At 49.1% G+C, this 18,086-nt stretch overlaps 2 protein-coding genes across 2 annotated transcripts in view; both read left to right on the top strand.

The window, feature by feature from the left end:
* Window positions 1-517: 517 nt before the first annotated feature.
* Window positions 518-6,258, top strand: LOC116967398 (U6 snRNA-associated Sm-like protein LSm1). The gene is made up of 4 exons (XM_033013918.1): window positions 518-614; window positions 2,698-2,766; window positions 3,798-3,913; window positions 4,840-6,258. The coding sequence occupies exons 1-4, from the start codon at window positions 548-550 to the stop codon at window positions 5,008-5,010; spliced, it is 423 nt and encodes a 140-aa protein (XP_032869809.1). The 5' UTR covers window positions 518-547; the 3' UTR covers window positions 5,011-6,258.
* A 6,513-nt stretch (window positions 6,259-12,771) lies between these two features.
* LOC116967244 (G protein-coupled receptor kinase 5-like) overlaps window positions 12,772-18,086 on the top strand; it is an 88,013-nt gene continuing 82,698 nt past the window's right edge. Inside the window, exon 1 of the mRNA XM_033013701.1 lies at window positions 12,772-13,177. Coding sequence (XP_032869592.1) covers window positions 13,126-13,177 — 52 coding nt within the window. The 5' untranslated portion in view covers window positions 12,772-13,125. The remainder of the gene's footprint in view (window positions 13,178-18,086) is intronic.

Genomic DNA, 18,086 nt, shown 5'->3' with positions numbered 1-18,086 from the left:
AGAGAAGGATTTCTCCAATTTCAAGTAACCCTTGCATTCCCTCTCCCTCCCCCATCCTAGTCAGCCTGCTAGCTTCACAGTTTGCATCCCTTCGTTATCATCTCTCTCACAGCCAACAATGGATCATTGTGGGCTCCTTAGTCATTGGTGCTGGCTCTGATTTGTTCTGTACCAATTTCTTCCCTCTAGTTTCCCTCGGTCTGAAGAAGCGTCTCGACCCGAAACCTCACCCCTTCCTTTATCTCCAGGGATGCTGCCTGACCTGCTGAGCTACTCCAGCATTTTTGTCATATCTTCGGTGTAAACCAGCATCTGCAGTTCCTTCCAACCGAGTCCTGACTCGCTGGTATCTCCCTGAGAGAGTGGGGGAGAACAGGCGCGATGGCTCGAATGGCCTCGGCTTTTTCCACAACTGATAGGGGGGGACTCTGCCTTTAAAGAAAGGGACCTCCCCATCCACACCCCCCCCCCCCCCCCCCCGCCCCGCCCCGCCCGTTGTGAAAGGGTTAAAACCGCAGGGGAGAGGCCGTGTTGTCCCTTACAGAGAATGTGTGTGAAAGGTGCAGCAATGAACTACATGCCAGGGACCGCCAGGCTGATCGAGGATCTAGACAGTGAGTGGGTCCCGTTGTAGGGACCGGCCTCGGGCTACTCATGGGTCGCCCACCATTCCTTCTTCCTCCCCCCCAACCCCCAACCCACGCCCCCATCTCCATCCCAATCCCACTCTACCCTTCCTCCGACCCCACCCTCTCTCCCCCTTAATCTTACCTCTCCCCGCCCCACCTCTCTCCCCACCTCCCTCCCCTCTCCCCACCTCTCTCTCCCCACCCCTCTCTCCCCACCCCTCTCTCTCCCCCCCACCCCTCTCTCCCCACCCACCCCTCTCTCCCCCCCCACCCTCTCTCTCCCCCCACCCTCTCTCCCCCCCCCTCTCTCCCCCCCCCCCCGTCTCCCCCCCCCCTCTCTCTCCCCCCCCCTCTCTCCCCCCCCCCCCTCTCTCCCCCCCCCCCCTCTCTCCCCCCTTCCCCCCCCCCCTCTCTCCCCCCCCCCCCTCCTCCCCGCCCCCTCTCCCCCCCCCCTCTCTCCCCCCCCCCTCTCTCCCCCCCCCTTCTTCTCCCCCCCCCCTCTCTTCCCCCCCCCTCTCCCCCCCCCCTCTCCCCCCCCCTCTCTCCCCCCCCTCTCCCCCCCCCTCTCTCCCCCCCCTCCTCTCCCCCTCTCTCTCTCCCCCCCCCCCGCTCTCCCCCCCCCCTCTCCCCCCCCCTCTCCTCTCTCCCCTCCCCCCCTCTCTCCCCCCCCCCCCCTCTCTCCCCCTCCCCGCTCTCTCCCCCCCCCCTCTCCCCCCCTCACTCTCTCCCCCCCTCGCCCTCTCCCCCCCCCCCTCTCGTCTCCCCCCCCCCCCCTCTCTCTCCCCCCCCCTCTCTCTCCTCTTCCCCCCCATCCTCTCCCCACCTCCCCCCTCTCTCACGCCTCTCCTCCCACCCCCTCGCCTCTCTCCCCCCCCCCTCCCTCTTCTCGACCCCGCCCCCCCTCTCTGCTGCCTCTCTCCCCCCGCCCTTGCCCTCTCTACCGGGAACGCCCCCCCCCCCCTCTCTCCCCACCCCCCCTCTTCTTTCTCCGGACCCGCCCTTCTCTCTCTCCCCACCCCTGGTTTTAATCGGTAACATTACACAAAACCAAATTTGTTTTTAAAACTGATTGAGACCAGCGGCGCAGTGAATAGAACCGCTGGCTCGTTGTGCCACAGACCCGGGTTCGTCCCTGACCTCGGGTGCTGTCTGTGTGGAGTTTGCATGTTCTCCCTGCGACCACGTGGGTTTCTCTCCAGGTTACTCCGCTTTCCGCCCACTTCCACAAGGCGTGTGTGGGTTTCCAGGGTAATGTGTAAAGTTGTCACTGGTGTGTTGTGCAAGGAGCTGGGTGAGAACATGGGGTAAGATAGGACAGTGTGAACGATGGCCGGCTTGGGCTCGGTGTGCTGAAGGGCCTGTTTCCACGCTGTATCTCTCGACCTGTTTGACCATGAGGTGCCAGAAATGGAATGAGATGTTGACATTAATATTGTGTTTAATATATTCGGGTCAAACATTGCAGTCACCTGAATACCTCTTGATCGTGGGCAGGGCTAATGTAGGAGGAGGTGCCATTCACTGTTTTCTGCCCTGCTTCTCAAGCCATGACGCTTCAACGAGATTAATTTCCACCTGACCATAATCAACGAAACGAAAAGGTTATTTTACTTTTGTCCTTGGTGCCCTTGCATTCATTGCGCTTGCCACCAGAGGGCACTTGCGCTCCATTCACTGTAGGAGGTCCTATGTCGCCAAACTTTGGTATGAGTTTGTACTGTCACTATAGTTCACCATCCCGGCCATTTACACCGGGCAACACTATTATAACCCAGCATTGACAGATCCTTGTATGTCTGGCCCGTGGCAATTCCAGTTTTCCTGTAGCTACGATTGTGCTGATCGAGGTGCACCATCAGGAGCAATATCTCTTATTCAGACTGAGTAGTCTACAACCCAACAGCGAATTCTCCTCTTGTAGGTAACTCTCACTCCCTCTATTCACGTCCACACATTGTAGGAGTAGAATTAGGCCATTCAGCCCGTCGAGTACACTCTGCCATTCAATGATGACCGATCTCTGGCCCCTAATCGTATTGGACGTATTGTCCTTCTCACCACGCTGCAGAGAAACACCTGGTACTGTTGCGCGATGGACGGACCTTGATCGGATTCCTGAGGAGCATCGATCAGTTTGGTGAGTAACAGTTGCACCCACCGTATGCCGGGCTCCATCTCCGCCCGTGGCAGGACATCTGTGCCCAAATTCCCTGCAGGTGGAGGCTTCCACACCATGAACATTGTCTGAGACATTGGTGGCACAGCGGTAGAGTTGCTGCCTTACAGTGCTTGCAGCACCCAAGACCTGGGTTCGATCCTGTCTACGGGTGCTGCCTGGACAGAGTTTGTACCTTCTCCCAGTGACTGTGAGGATTCTCTCTTCAATTTCTCTTGTGTCTTTCCCCTAGATAAATCTATCCCAGTTCGCTGGATACTTTCAAGAGAAAGCTAGATAGGGCTCTTAAAGATGAAGGGTTTCGGCCCGAAACGTTGCCTATTTCCTTCGCTTCATTGATGCTGCCGCACCCACTGAGTTTCTCCAGCACTTTTGTCTACCTTCAAGATAGCAGAGTCTGGGGATATGGGGAGAAGGCAGGAACGGGGTACTGATTGGGGATGATCAGCCATGATCACATTGAATGAAGGGCTGTATGGCCTACTCCTGCACCTATTGTCTATTGAGTCTTGCCTTAAACCAATGTCATGTGGTTCTTGATTCCTCTCTTATGGGTAGAAGACCCTGTGCATTCACTCTATCTATTCCAATGTATATATATTCATTCGGAGGTACACAAAATTGCTGGGGAAACTCAGCGGGTGCAGCAGCATCTATGGAGCGAAGGAAATAGGCGACGTTTCGGCCCGAAACCCTTCGGGTTTCGACCCGAAACGTTGCCTATTTCCTTTGGGTTTCGTCCCGAAACGTTGCCTATTTCCTTTGGGTTTCGTCCCGAAACGTTGCCTATTTCCTTCGCTCCATAGATGCTGCTGCACCCGCTGAGTTTCCCCAGCAATTTTGTGTACCTTCGATATTCCAGCATCTGCAGTTCCCTTTTGAACACTATATATATTCATTCATTCAGATGAATGGCATATTTATTCAATATTTCAGATTGTTTTGTGACTGTTGCATAGACCTTAACTACCTGAATTATTGGAACTCCGCAGCTAATTTGGTGCTCCACCAGACTCTGGAACGGATTTATGTGGGTCAGAAATACGGAGACATCCCTCGTGGAATATTCATTGTGAGAGGCGAGAATGTTGTCCTGGTGGGCGAGATAGTAAGTCTGCACTGTTTATTCACAACGGCCTTAGGTTGCTGTGATTCACCCCTTCCTGTGGTCTATGTTGCTGGAGCCAGCAGGCAGTGAAGAAAGCTAATGGCATGTCAGCCTTTATAACAAGAGGAGTCGAGTATAGGAGCAAAGAGGTCCTTCTGCAGTTGTACAGGGTCCTAGCGAGACCACACCTGGAGTATTGTGTGCAGTTTTGGTCCCCTAATTTGAGGAAGGACATTCTTGCTATTGAGGGAGGGCAGCGTAGGTTTACAAGGTTAATTCCCGAGATGGTGGGACTGTCATACGCTGAGAGAATGGAGCAGCTGGGTTTGTGTACTCTGGAGTTTAGAAGGATGAGAGGGTATCTTATTGAAACATATAAGATTATTAAGGGTTTGGACACGCTAGAGGCAGGAAACATGTTCCCGATGTTGGGGGGAGTCCAGAACCAGGGGCCACAGTTTAAGAATAAGGGGTAAGCCATTTGGAACTGAGACGAGGAAACACTTTTTCTCACAGAGTTGTGAGTCTGTGGAATTCTCTGCCTCAGAGGCCAGTTCTCTGGATACTTTCAAGAGAGAGCTAGATAGGGCTCTTAAAGATAGTGGAGTCAGGGGATATGGAGAGAAGGCAGGAACGGGGTACTGATTGGGGATGATCAGCCATGATTATATTGAATGGCAGTGCTGGCTCAAAGGGCTGAATGGCCTACTCCTGCGCCTATTGTCTATTGACAAAGTGCTGAATGTACCAGTAAGATTTGGGCCGGCACAGTGGCACAGCAGTAGTGCGGATGCTTTGCAGCGCCAGGGTCCTGGGTTCGATCCTGACCACGGGTGCTGTCTGTACGGAGTTGGTTGGGTGCTGACACTTGGCAAGTGCCCCCCTGCCCTGTGGAGATAGCCAATAATGGGCAGTATCTCTTTCAGGATCTGGACAAGGAGAGCGCATCCACCCTCCAGTGTGTGACCGTCGAGAAAATTCTGGCAGATCTGCGGCAGGAGAAGGAGGCCAGGAGCAGGGCGGAGAAGCTGAAGATCCAGGCGTCCAAGGAGCGTGGGCTAATGCTTCCCTACCCGGACTCCCTGGATGATTACTAGAGATGATGGAGTGGGAACAAGCACGCCATCTTCAACTTGAGAACCTGAGGACATAACATGGTGTAAATTTTCCCAACTCCTGTAACGTTAGAATTTATTGAAGCTGTCGGAGATAGTGTTAGCAGCTGACAATGTTGCTCCACCATGATATCTCCTGAAGTTAACCTCAGAGGTTATATGGGGAAAATATACATTTCAAACTTAAAACCTTCTCTGGACTGGCTTTCTCATCGTTGGCCACAAGGTGTGGAGGGATGATTATTCAATTTCGAAATTGATTGAAGACCTGAAGGGTCTCTTAAATGAAAGAAAGTGTGGGCTAAATGATCACTAAATTATTGGGTCCAGTAAACAGGGATGTGATCTCCTCCCCTCGGTGTTAATTGGATAGCTGCTTGCAATTGTGACCTCCCACCACCATTGATCAAATGGCTTTGGCCAGTATGATCTTGCCAAACTAGTCCAGTAAGTTGGGTTGACATTCTTTTGACTCGGTTACACTTTGTGGCAAAGGGGCTCCATTTATACTGTGAGGGAGTTGCAGGATTTACACACTGAGGTAAGAGTGGTCTGTCTGTATTGCATAGTAGAAGTTTGGAGCCCTCCTGATGTTTATTAGATCTTTCCCCATAGATACATAGCCCACAAATATTGTCAGACATGATGCATCACGAGGACCTGGCTATGGTTGTGATAGAAGGGATTCATTCCTACCAATCGAGAACTACCAGTTCTAAATTCCAAGTCCAGTATAGAAAGAAGTTTACACATAATAGACTAGATCCCTTCATCGATCTGTTCAAAGTTGGGTTGAAATGAAGCTTGACTTCAATCTTTTCCAGATAGTAGAACATTCTACATATCAAGCAGCAAACTGCTGTGATTATTTTTTTTTTCTCTCTCTCCCCCTGAAAGGAACTATTTGGTTAATGATACCAAAGGCATATTAATTTTCAATAGAAGGCAGGGGCGTGTGCTTTAGAAGACCGGAGGTCTTGGGGGTGATGGTGCTCCCACGATCGCTCTGGATGGAGACTTCGGGTTTCTAACAAGACAAACAGTGGCAGAGGGAAGACTGCACACCAGTACATTTGGTCGATGGAGCCAGGTTTGGCTTTCTTGTGCACAGGCAGAAAGATAGTAACAGCACTCCCTTAGCTTAAAGATTGGATTTGGTTCTAATGAGAATGTGATGCTTGCTTGTTTTCACTGTAAATCTCAAATAAATTCTTCAGTTCATCTTCAGTGGAATTGCCTCTGGTTTGTTCCTGTCGCCTTAGTCTTCTCAAAAAGAACGATGGCTTGTTAGTTTAGAGATACAGTGAGACAACAGGCCCTTTGGCCCAACGAGTCTGCCCCAACCAGCAACCCCTGTACATTAACTCCGTAGCCTTGTGTGGCAATGAATTCCACTGATTCACCACTAAAGAAATTCCTCCTTTCTCTAGGAATGACCTTTTGTAGCTATGACCTCTGGTCCTAGACTCTCGCACTAGTGGAAACATCCTCTCCACATCCACTCTATCCAGGCCTTTCACTATTCCGTGCAGCGTATCTCCGACTCTTTGTACATTCACAACGGGAGCACATCTTAACGGGCAAGGCCAACTCGGAAATATTCAAACACCAATATTCTAAAGGCTTCTAGTAACAAAGATAGGACACATGTAGAAGGTATTATGTGTGTGGATGGCACAATAGTTAGCGGGTTGTAGGAAAGGTTGTCTGAGGCTGCATCACGATATGAATCGGATGGAAAGTTGGGGAGAGCATTGCTAGATGGAATTTAACTCTGACGAATGCAAGATGATGCGTTTTTACAAATAGACAATAGGTGCAGGAGGAGGCCATTCTGCCCTTCGAGCCAGCACCGCCATTCAATATGATCATGGCTGATCATCAATTGAAGTAGTGTGAGAACAAAAGCAGTAAATAATAATGTTTAAGAAGGAACTGCAGATGCTGGAAAATGGAAGGTACACAAAAATGCTGGAGAAACTCAGCGGGTGCAGCAGCATCTATGGAGCGAAGGAAATAGGCAACGTTTCCGTTGCCTATTTCCTTCGCCCCATAGATGCTGCTGCACCCGCTGAGTTTCTCCAGCATTTTTGTGTACCAGTAAATAATAATATTGCCCAAAACATTTGAGATGCAGCTCGTAAACGGGACCTTCGGCTCACCGAGACCTCGCCGACCAGCGATCACCCCACACACGAGCACCATCCTACACACTAGGGACAATTTACAATTTGAGGAGGCCAATTACCCAACAAACCTGTAAGTCTTTGGAGTCTTTGGAGTGTGGGGGGGAAGCCGGAGCACCCGGAGACAACCCACGTGGTCACAGGGAGAACGTGCAAACTCCACACAGACAGCCCCGCGGTTAGGATTGAACCCGGGTCTCTGGTGCTGTAAGGCAGCAACTCTGCCACAGATCCACACTGTAGATGCTCACATAAAGCTGGGTGCCTTTCACAGCTACCTGTACGTTCATGGTGTGCTTGCCTTACACCCCAGCGGTATGAACATTGACTTCTCCAATTTCAGGTAGTCCTTGCTTTCTCCCTCCTTCCCCTCCCCTTCCCAGCTCTCCCACAGCCCACTGTCTCCGCCTCTTCCTTTCTTCTTACCCCCCCCCCACATCAGTCTGAAGAAGGGTCTCGACCCGAAACGTCACCTATTCCTTCGCTCCATAGATGCTGCCTCACCCGCTGAGTTTCTCCAGCATTTTTGTCTACCTTCTAAGTTCCCTAATGTCACGGGCACATTGTGAGCTACAGTGGCAGGTTCTGGCTGCACTCCAGTGGCCTATTTTTGAACCTCATCCCTTCCGCACCAACCCCAGCCACCCCTCCCCCCATCTCATCACCCCATGTTTGGGCGAGGAAAGGTCAGCTGTGTTTTGAAAGACTTGGTAATTCGCAGCCGGGCTGACGTAGAAAGCCCTGACACCCTATAACATCTCTCTCTGTTGTTCTGTTGCTAAAGCCTCTGATAACACCATCTGTTATCAAGGTCCTCCAGTCATGTTTGCAGTATCCTTCTGGGTCTATCTTGTTGGCTGTTTCCTCGCTTAAATTAGCCTTTGCTGGATGTGTTTCCCGACTGGGTTTTTGTTTAAAGCCGTGACATTGTCATTTGTGGCCATTCCTTTACAAAGTGACTGTCTTCATCCGAGGCTTCAAAGTTGGGATCAATTAATAAAATGGGGAAATACAGTGACAATTGACAATAGATGCAGGAGTAGGCCATTCGGCCCTTTGAGCCAGCATCGCCATTCAATATGATAATGGCTGATCATCCCCAATCAGTACCCCGTTCCTGCCTTCCTTCACAGCTACCTCATGGTGTGCTTGCCTTACACCCCAGCAGTATGAACATTGACTTCTCCAATTTCAGGTAGTCCTTGCTTTCTCCCTCCTTCCCCTCCCAGTGTGCGAACAATTCAAGATCAACATGAAGTAAGTATAGAACACAGAGCAGTACATCACAAGAACAGGCCCTTCGGCCCACAATATCCGTGCCGGACATGATGCCAAGACCAACTCTTATCTGCCTGCACATAATCCATATCCTCAAGACCGAGACTCAAGAGACTGCAGATCAGGAGTCTTGACTAAAACAACAGTGCTGGGGAAACCCAAGCATTCAGGCAGCATCTGAGGTGGGAATGGACAGGCGACGCTTTGGCTCTGAAGATGGGGCACAACCCGAAACGTTGCCTGTCCATTCCATTCAGTTTTATTTTCAGTTCAGTTTTATTTATCGTCACGTGTACCGAGGTACAGTAATTAGCTTTTGTTGTGTGCTATCCAGTCAGCGGGAAAACAATATATGATTACAATCGAGCCATTTACAGTGTATACAGCAGATACATGATAAGGGAATAACGTTTAGTGCAAGGTAAAGCCATCAACGTTCAACGTTCTATGAACAAGGATAGTCCAAGGGTACCAACGTGGTAGTTCAGGACTGCTCTCTGGTTGTGGTAGGATGATTCAGTTGCCTGATAACAGCTGGGAAGAAACTGTCCCTGAATCTGGAGGTGTGCGTTTTCATACTTCTATACCTTTTTGCCTGATGGGAGAGATTAGAAGAGGGAGTGGCCAGGGTGCGACTCATCCTTGATTATGCTCCTGGCCTTGCCGAGGCAGCGTGAGGTGTAAATGGAGTCAATGGAAGGGAGGTTGGTTTGTGTGATGGTCTGAGCGGCGTCCACAATTCGCTGCGATTTCTTGCGGTCTTGGATGGAGCTGTTCCCAAACCAAGCTGTGACGCATCCTGATAAAATGCTTTCCGGGCAGCCTGGTTTTATTGGTATTTTATTCAACAATGGCACCTGTGTCGACTTCACTTCAATGCTCCATGGAATTTGGCATCTTCGACTTCCTGTGCAAGTTGCCAAACTGCGTTCAACGTGACCTCATTTCCTCCACAATGGCCGGCCCGCAGTAAAACTATGGATGATTCATTCACTGGCTTTACTCACTTGGGTTTCCTAAGTTCCTTTCCCTTTTTCCTGTTCATTTTTCTTTGGATTTTTGTATTACGTGCGACAGATAAGAGTTTGTCTTGGCATCATGTTTGGCACAATGTTATGGTCAAGGGTTTGCTCTTGTGCTGAATAGTTCAACGTTCTACAGACGATCGTTTTAATTGTTCGACCTGATGCTATTCTACGGTCAGAGTGGAGATCAGTCTCCAAGTCGCTTCAGGCCTGAGTCAGTTGCCTATCCATCTGCTAGTCCTTAATTGGATTGCAGAATGGAATCGCAACAGCATGTCAAGTTGAAGCACCGAGTGTCATGGCTGATCAGAATTGACTGAATAATGAAAGGCATAGATGGAGTGGATGTGCGAAGGATGTTTCCACTGGTGGGAGAGTCTAAGACCAGAGGTCATAGCCTCAGAATTAAACGGCACTCTTTTAGATAAGAGGTGAGGAGGAACTTCTTCAGTCAGAGGATAGTTAATCTGTGGAACTCATTGCCAGAGAGGGCTGTGGAGGCCAAGTCAGTGGATATTTTTAAGGCAGAGATAGACAAATTCTTGATTAGAACGGGTGTCAAGGGTTATGGGGAGAAGGCAGGAAAATGGGATTAGGAGGCAGAGATCAGCCATGATTGAATGGCGGAGTAGACTCGATGGGCCGAATGTGAACTGCTATCTAGGTGGCCAGGGTGTGACTTGTCCTTGATTATGCTGCTGACCTTGCATCCACAATTTGCTGCAATTTCTTGCGGTCTTGGAACTTGATGCAATGCAACTTGATGTAGGTCGGGGCAGCATTGTTTCAGATTAGGTCACATGTAGACATTGAAACAGAGTCCTGGCAATTTCTTATTGGAAGAGGGTTGGTGGCTTCCATCTGAAGAAGGGTCTCGACCTGCGATTTCTTCTCTCCAGAGATGCTGCCTGTCTTGCTGAGTTACTCCAGCTTTTTGTGTCTATCTTCGGTTTAAACCAGCATCTGCAGTTCCGATAGTCATACCTGTGGCACACAAGTGCTGTGAAACTTGTGTTTGGGTCAGATGTGACACTGTTGGAGATGCCATGAAGAGGGACTAAAATGGTGGCTAATTCCCTCTTCTTTTCTTCATATGGGTTCTTCATTCTTTCAACATTCTTTTTCAACTGAATAACTTCCTGTCCAAACAGTATTCGTATTATGCTCCAGGAATGCCTGTAGCTCGTAGAAAATGTAAAATTTGAATGAATGTAAAGATATTTATATTCGTAAATGCCTGACCTGTTGTGACCAAGTGTCCAAAAATGGAAACAATCTTGTCATTATTTAGCCTGCCATAAATTTTCCTCGCCTTGCTCACTTCTGAGCCCGTGGCATGGGAAGAATTTTGGAAAGAACAGAATTTCTCCTTGAGTCATTGAGTCACACAGCATGGAAACAGGCCCCCATTTCCCAACTTGCCCACACCGACCAACATGCACCATCTACACTAGTCCCATCTGCCCGCGCTTGACCCATAGCCCTTTAAACCTATGGACGTGTCCAAATGTTTCTGAAACATTATGATAGTACCTGCCTCAACTACCTCTTCCGGCAGCTTGTTCCGTTTGCACACCACTCTTTGTGTAAAAAGTCACCCCTCAGGCTCCTATTAAAAATGTCACCCCTCACCTTAAACGTATCTTCTCTAGTTCTGGATTCTCCTAATCTGGGCAAAAGATGCTGTGCATTAACCTGATCTATTCCCCTCATGATTTTGTACACCTTTATAAGATTACTCCTCATCCTCCTGTGCTCCAAGGAATAATGTCCAAGCCTGCTCCGCTTCTCCCGAAAGGCCCACGAGTCCTGGCAATGTCCTCGTAGGTCTTGTCGGCACTCTTTCAAGCTTGACAACATCTTACCGATAACATGGCTAAGCTGAACACAACACTCTAAATGTAGCCTCACCAATGTCTGATACAATGTATTTCTTTTAGTGGTAGCTTTACCTCGGATCTGCCTGCTTCCAAGTGTGGTTTATTATTTTCATATTGTTCTTGTGATAATCGATAACTGGGAGTACTGTCGCTAGATGAGTCCATACGTCTGTGCTGGAGAGGGTGCAGAGGAGAATCACCAGAATGTTGCCTGGATTAGATCATGGGGGGGAGACTCTAGGCTGGGTTGTTGCCCTTTAAACATGGGAGGCTGAAGAGTGACCCGATAGAGGTTTACATGAGGCCATAAAATCATACATCACGGAAACAGGCCCTTTGGCCCAACTTGCCCATGATAAATCAAGATGCCCCATTTACACTAGGCCCACCTCCCTGCATTTGGCCGATATCCCTCTAAATCTTTCCTATCCTTGTCCACTTGTCTTTGTTATATTGTTATAATAATGTTGTTATATTACCTGTCTCAACGACCTCCTTGTTTTATATGCTGATCAGCCACGATCATGAATTGTGAAAATAATTTTCCCAAACGCAGGAAAGGGAGACTAGTGTAGATGGGACGTTGGTCGGAATGGGCAATCTGGGCCGAATAGCCAGTTTGCATACTGTGATATAGTGGAGATGTCTAAGACACAAGGAAGCCATTTAAGGTGACATATGAGAGATTTGGCTGGCATGTGTCTATTTGTCTATTTGAAGGGGAATTTTTTCACACAGAGTAGGTGCAGTCTGGTATGTCCTGCTGAGTTTCTCCAGCATTTTGTTCAGAGGCCATTCGGACTGTAAACTCCTATCTCACCAGGGACTAACTTTACTGAACGTTTTTCCTTCCGCCCACAATATTTAAAATGTAAAAGAATATGTGATTGTGTTTATAGTTTGTTTGTTTGTTTGGTTGTTTGTCTTTTTGCACAAAGTCCGCGTGCATTGCCACTTTTCATTTCACTGCACATCTCGTATGTGTATGTGACGAATAAACTTGACTTGACTTGATATTTGATGTAAAGATCATAAGGTATAGGAGCAGAATTAGGCCATTCGGCCCATCAAGCCTGCTCTGCCATTCAACCATGGCAGATCTATCTCTCCCTCCTAACCCTCTTCTCCTGCCTTCACCCAGTAAACCCTGACACCAGCATCTTCAGTTATTTCCTGCTCTAGGTTTACATATTCTGCTGTGCTGCTGCAAGTCGGAATTTCATGGTTTTAACTGAGACAAATGACAAATATAAAGTCCCTTGCATGCAATACACAGGCAGGACTACAACTCCCGGGGGTCTGTGCGGCAGGGCGGGCGTGGGTGGGAATGACGCACGGGGTGACGTCATGGCAGGCCGGCCCCGCCCCCCGGCGGTGGACGCCCCGCCCCCCGGTGTGGAGCGCGCGGGCGCCTTTGGAACGCGGTGTATCGAATGCCCGGGGGGGGAATTCCAATTGGAACGCGGCGCTGTCAGTGACGGATACATTGTATCCGGACAGGAGGGAATCCCCGCAGCTCAGCGCAGCCCGGACACACAGCGACAGGGAACCTGCACAGACAAGCCTGATATACCCACCACCACCCCCCCCTCCTCCTCTCCCTCCACACACAACCCGCGGGGCAACCGGGCAGCCGCTTCAGATACCCCTCACCCACCATCACCAGCAGCAAGAACGCGCCCCCACCCCCCCTCCCTTCAACCCCAGCCGAAACCGCCGCCACCTCTAATGGAGTTAGAGAACATCGTAGCCAACACGGTGCTGCTCAAAGCGAGGGAAGGTAAGCAGGGACGGAGAGTCGTCGTCCCCCCCTCCTCCTCCCCTCCCCTCCCTTCCCTCCCTCCTCCTTTGCAAAGGGCGCTTTAAACTTTATTGGCGTTTTCAAATGGGAGGAGGGTGCTCTCAGCCGAGAGAGCACCTTCCCTGCGGCCGGGGCTACCCGGAGTGAGGTGAGAGGGAGCGGGGTTAGCAGTCTGCCCCAGGTTAGAGTGGTGTTTCGTGGACCCCGGAAATGCAACGTTCACTGTGTGTGTGTGTGTGTGTGGGAAGGAGCTGCTGCGGTGCGGTGGAGGGTGACAGGTCGCGGTATGTGCAGCCTGGCCTCCTTCCTGTTTGTGTGCCGCGTTTTTTTTTCTTGGTGTTTTTTTTTCTGGAGGACAATGTGGATGTGTTTCCCCTGTGTGTAACTCACGGTAGCCGACACAGAGAGAGAGGGACAGGGAGGGAGAAGAGGGGGGGCATCGCTGTGTTGTTACCGTCGTTGTGATCCAGCAGGTCACACGAAAGACCTGTAGCATTGTTGTTCTGTTCGGAAGAGGAGGTGCCGCTAAACGGTCATTGTTATTGGGCTGTGGGAGAAAACACTTCCGTATGGAACCAGGTGTTAGTTTCAAGCTAGACTGGCAGTGAACTGAGTCCAGACCGAAAAAAAAGTCTCCAGTCAGAATTTCGACAGGAGTTTGAATATTTGAGGGCACAAAGTTATTAATTATTGATAATATCAACCCTTGAATGGCAGAACGTTTTTTTTTAATTGGAGGTAGTTGTACAAATGATCACACAATATGTGCCCAAAAGTTGCCAATCGATTCGATTATTTCTGGGGGGTGAAATACATTTGTTTCCATTCAATGATTTATTAAGTTAAATTAAAACTTGGCAGTCTCTCCGTCCCAAAGATAGACACAAAATGATGGAGTAACTCAGCGGGAGAGACAGCATTCCTTCAAGAGGGAGGAGGGTGATCTCAGTCACTGCGGCCACCCATTCCTTCCAGAGATGCTGCCTGTCCCGCTGAGTTGCTCCAGTATTTTGTGTCTGTCAGTCTGTCCGCCCCAGTTGCTGCGTGTGTGCGCGCTGGAGCTTGTGAGTTCTGGTGAGCGCCCTTGTCACGGTTTCTGTCCAGTGACTCTGTGGTTGGTTCGTTGTTTTTTAACACCATATGAAGATCGCACCAGGCGTCAGAAAAGAGCAGGAATGTTTTTCTGCTGACATCTAGGTACAACGCTGTCCCTAGTAACCAACTTGGTGCCTGAGGAACTGCCATGGGCAACTGTGTGTGGCTGCTAATTTTCTTGCATTGCAAAATGGCCCATTTTATAACATGGGTCTTTTTTTCCCTTCTGTGTAGGAAGGAACTGCAGATGCTGATATACACCGAAGATAGACACAAAATGCTGGAGTAACTCAGCGGGACAGGCAGCATTTCGAGAGAGAGAGAGAGAGAGAGAGAGAGAGAGAGAGAGAGAACGAATGGGGTTAAAAAGAAACTGCAGATGCTGGAAAATCGAAGGCAGACAAAAATGCTGGAGAAACTCATATTTCCTTCGCTCCACAGATGCTGCTGCACCCGCTGAGTTTCTACAGCATTTTTGTCTACCTTCGATTTTCCAGCATCTGCAGTTTCCTCTTAAACCCATTCATTCTTTTTTTTTCTCTCTATCTCTCTCTCTCCAGAGATGCTGCATGTCCCGCTGAGTTACTCCAGCATCTTGTGGATGTAAAGAATGAATGGTGACGTTTCGAGTCGAGACCCTTTTCACGCTGGGAGCCAGGGGAGAGGGAAACGAGAGATAAGGCAGGATACGGAGATGAGGGTGCAACAATGAACCATTGCACATTTCCTTGAGCATGCTCTGCTTTGATCCATCCTTTTCACATCTCACATGCTCTGTGTACCCTTCCATATATCTAGTTTCCTTCTCTCCTGACTCTCAGTCTGAAGAAGGGTCTCGACTCGAAACGGCACCCATTGCTTCTCTCCAGAGATGCTGCCTGTCCCGCTGAGTTACTCCAGCATTTTGTGTCTTTTTTTTAACTGGATGATGCTTTATGAGTACCAGATGTTACACACGATGCTATTTCAACGCAAATTGTTTTCCTTCGACGTGGTCACGCTCGTCCGTTTGCTTTGATGAAGCAGATAACCCTCTCTGTTTAGCATCAGCTGGGAGGAGAAGAATCCTGCCCTCGGCGACACACATGACCGTTTGTGTTATGAGTGGAGTCTTTTTTTATTTTAAACACTGCACCATATTGAGAACGCGGTTCGAGAGATCTTGCAAACGAAAGGATGTCTGTGGTCGCTGATTTCTGCTTCAATTCTCACAGAGAATCTCACAGTGGTGGAGGTCGTTTGGTCCATCATGTTTGTGCTATCTCTTTCAAATAGCATCTCAATTCATTCTACTCATCTGCTCAATCCCCATTTTTGCAAATGTTACTGTTCACCCATAATATTAGATATATTTACCTTTCAAATATCTATCCATGTTATTTTAATCTATTTAACACCTTTCATAAGTGATAGGAGCAGAATTAGGCCATTCGGCCCATCAAGCCTACCCTGCCAATCAATCATGGCTGATCTATCTTTTCCTCTCACCCCATTCTCCTGCCTTCTCCCCATAGCTCCTGACACCCGCACTAATCAAGAATCTATCATCTCTGCCTTAAAAATATCCACTAACTCTGGCCTCTACAGCCTGGGGCAATGAATTCCACAGATTTAATAGACAATAGGTGCAGGAGTAGGCCATTCGGCCCTTCGAACCAGCACCACCATTCAATGTGATCATGGCTGATCATCCCCAATCAGTACCCCGCTCCTGCCTTCTCCCCATATCCGCTATTTTTAAGAGCCCTATCTAGCTCTCTCTTGAAAGCCTCCAGAGAACCTGCCTCCACCGCCCTCTGAGGCAGAGAATATAAGGGGGTATGTAGGAGGTAAATGTTCTTAAAACATTAAAGAGGCATCTCGTGAAGCACTTGGATTGGCAAGACATAGGAGACTGCTGGTCTAATGTTGGTAAATGAGATTAGTGCAGATAGGTACAATGGGCAGGGTGGACACGGTGGGCCGAATGGCCTGTTTCTGTGCTTTGTGACTCTATGTGACTCTAGTTGGGATTGCCATGTTTCTGGTTGTCCACAAACACAACTGTACATGCAGTTTGTACCCGAAAGGGCAGAGCTCTCTGCCTGAGCAACACAAGGTTGGCCTTGGGAGTAAATTCCATGCTGCACAGTATTGACGACACAGTGGTTTGCGTAGAGTGAATGGAAATAAAGTGGAAAAGTAATTCCTCTCAGCTGTTCCAACAGCCTGCATGGCCGGCTGGCCTGTTTGATCGTGAATTGTTTTGCTATCAAGAGTGGAGAGTATTTATTTCATTTGCCACTGGCAAAGAGTTTAGCTGTTGCTTTGTGCGTGGTTTCGAGAGCACTCTGCCCAAATGACACACAGTCGAATTTTCCGATCTTGTCACCCAATCTTTCTGAACTCCAGCTGATAAATTAACCGTTCCTTCAACCAGTTATTAGTACGGGTGTCGGGGGGGCTAAGGCAGGATAATGGGGTTGGGAGGGAAAGATAGATCAGCCATGATTGAATGTTGGAGTCTGAAGAAGGGTTTCGGCCCGAAACGTCGCCTATTTCCTTCGCTCCATAGATGCTGCTGCACCCGCTGAGTTTCCCCAGCAATTTTGTGTACCTTCGATATTCCAGCATCTGCAGTTCCCTTTTGAACACTGAATGTTGGAGTAGACTTGATGGGCCAAAAAGGCCTAATTCTGCCCCTAGAGCCTATGAACTTATGAAGCAGTGCAGAATTACACAACGTGACTGGATTTCAGCAGGAAACGAAAGGGTGCAGAAGAAGGTAGACAAAAATGCTGGAGAATCTCAGCGGGAGCAGCAGCATCTATGGAGCAAAGGAAATAGGCAACGTTTCGGCCCGAAACGTTGCCTATTTCCTTCGCTCCATAGATGCTGTTGCTCCCGCTGAGTTTCTCCAGCATTTTTGTCCACCTTCGATTTTCCAGCATCTGCAGTTCCTTCTTAAACAGGGTGCAGAAGAAGTGCTGGAGTAGCTCAGCAGGTAAGGGAGGATCTCTGGAGAACATGGATAGGTGTCATTTTGTGCCCTTGTGTATAAACCAGCATCTTGTTTCTACAAGCAAAGGGTGCAAAAAGTTTAGCAGAATGCCGGTTGGATTAGATAGGACAGGCTAGATGCAGGAAGATTGTTCCCGATGTTGGGGAAGTCCAGAACAAGGGGTCACAGTTTAAGGATAAGGGGAAAGTCTTTTAGGACCGAGATGAGAAAAACATTTTTCACACAGAGAGTGGTGAATCTGTGGAATTCTCTGCCACAGAAGGTAGTTGAGGCCAGTTCATTGGCTATATTTAAGAGGGAGTTAGATGTGACCCTTGTGGCTAAAGGGATCAGGAGGTATGGAGAGAAGGCAGGTACAGGATACTGAGTTGGATGATCAGCCATGATCATATTGAATGGCGGTGCAGGCTCGAAGGGCCGAATGGCCTACTCCTGCACCTATTTTCTATGTTTCTATTATTAGGGGTATGAGCTACTAGGAGAGGGGTTTGGACAGACTTGGATTGTTTCCTTGTGATCATCAGAAGTTGAGACGAGACCTGATCGAGGTGTATAATATTGAGGCACAGATAGCGGAGTCAGTCAGAACCTTTTTTCCAAGCATAGAATAGTGAAAGACCAGAGGCCATACCTTTAAGGTGAGGGGGGAAAGTTGAAAGGAGAGGTTCAAATGTTTTTCACAGTGGTTGCTACCTGGAATACACAGCCAAGGTCGATGGTGGAGGCAGCTACGATAGTAGCATTAAAGAGGGCTGGATCAAACCCGGGTCTCTGGCGCTGTGAGTCAGCTGC

The sequence above is a fragment of the Amblyraja radiata genome, chromosome 39 (genome assembly GCF_010909765.2).
Source record: "Amblyraja radiata isolate CabotCenter1 chromosome 39, sAmbRad1.1.pri, whole genome shotgun sequence".
NCBI classification, from domain to species: Eukaryota; Metazoa; Chordata; class Chondrichthyes; order Rajiformes; family Rajidae; genus Amblyraja; species Amblyraja radiata.
Note: the sequence above shows the minus strand (reverse complement) of the source record. Positions and strands in the feature narration are given on the sequence as shown.

Bases quoted from the DNA above. Each gene is read 5' to 3' on its own strand.
- LOC116967398 (XM_033013918.1), top strand. From the start codon at position 548: ATGTGTGTGAAAGGTGCAGCAATGAACTACATGCCAGGGACCGCCAGG. The intron at 2,767-3,797 runs GTGAGTAACAGT...GGAACTCCGCAG, and splicing joins GAGGAGCATCGATCAGTTTG to CTAATTTGGTGCTCCACCAG. The intron at 3,914-4,839 runs GTAAGTCTGCAC...TATCTCTTTCAG, and splicing joins TTGTCCTGGTGGGCGAGATA to GATCTGGACAAGGAGAGCGC.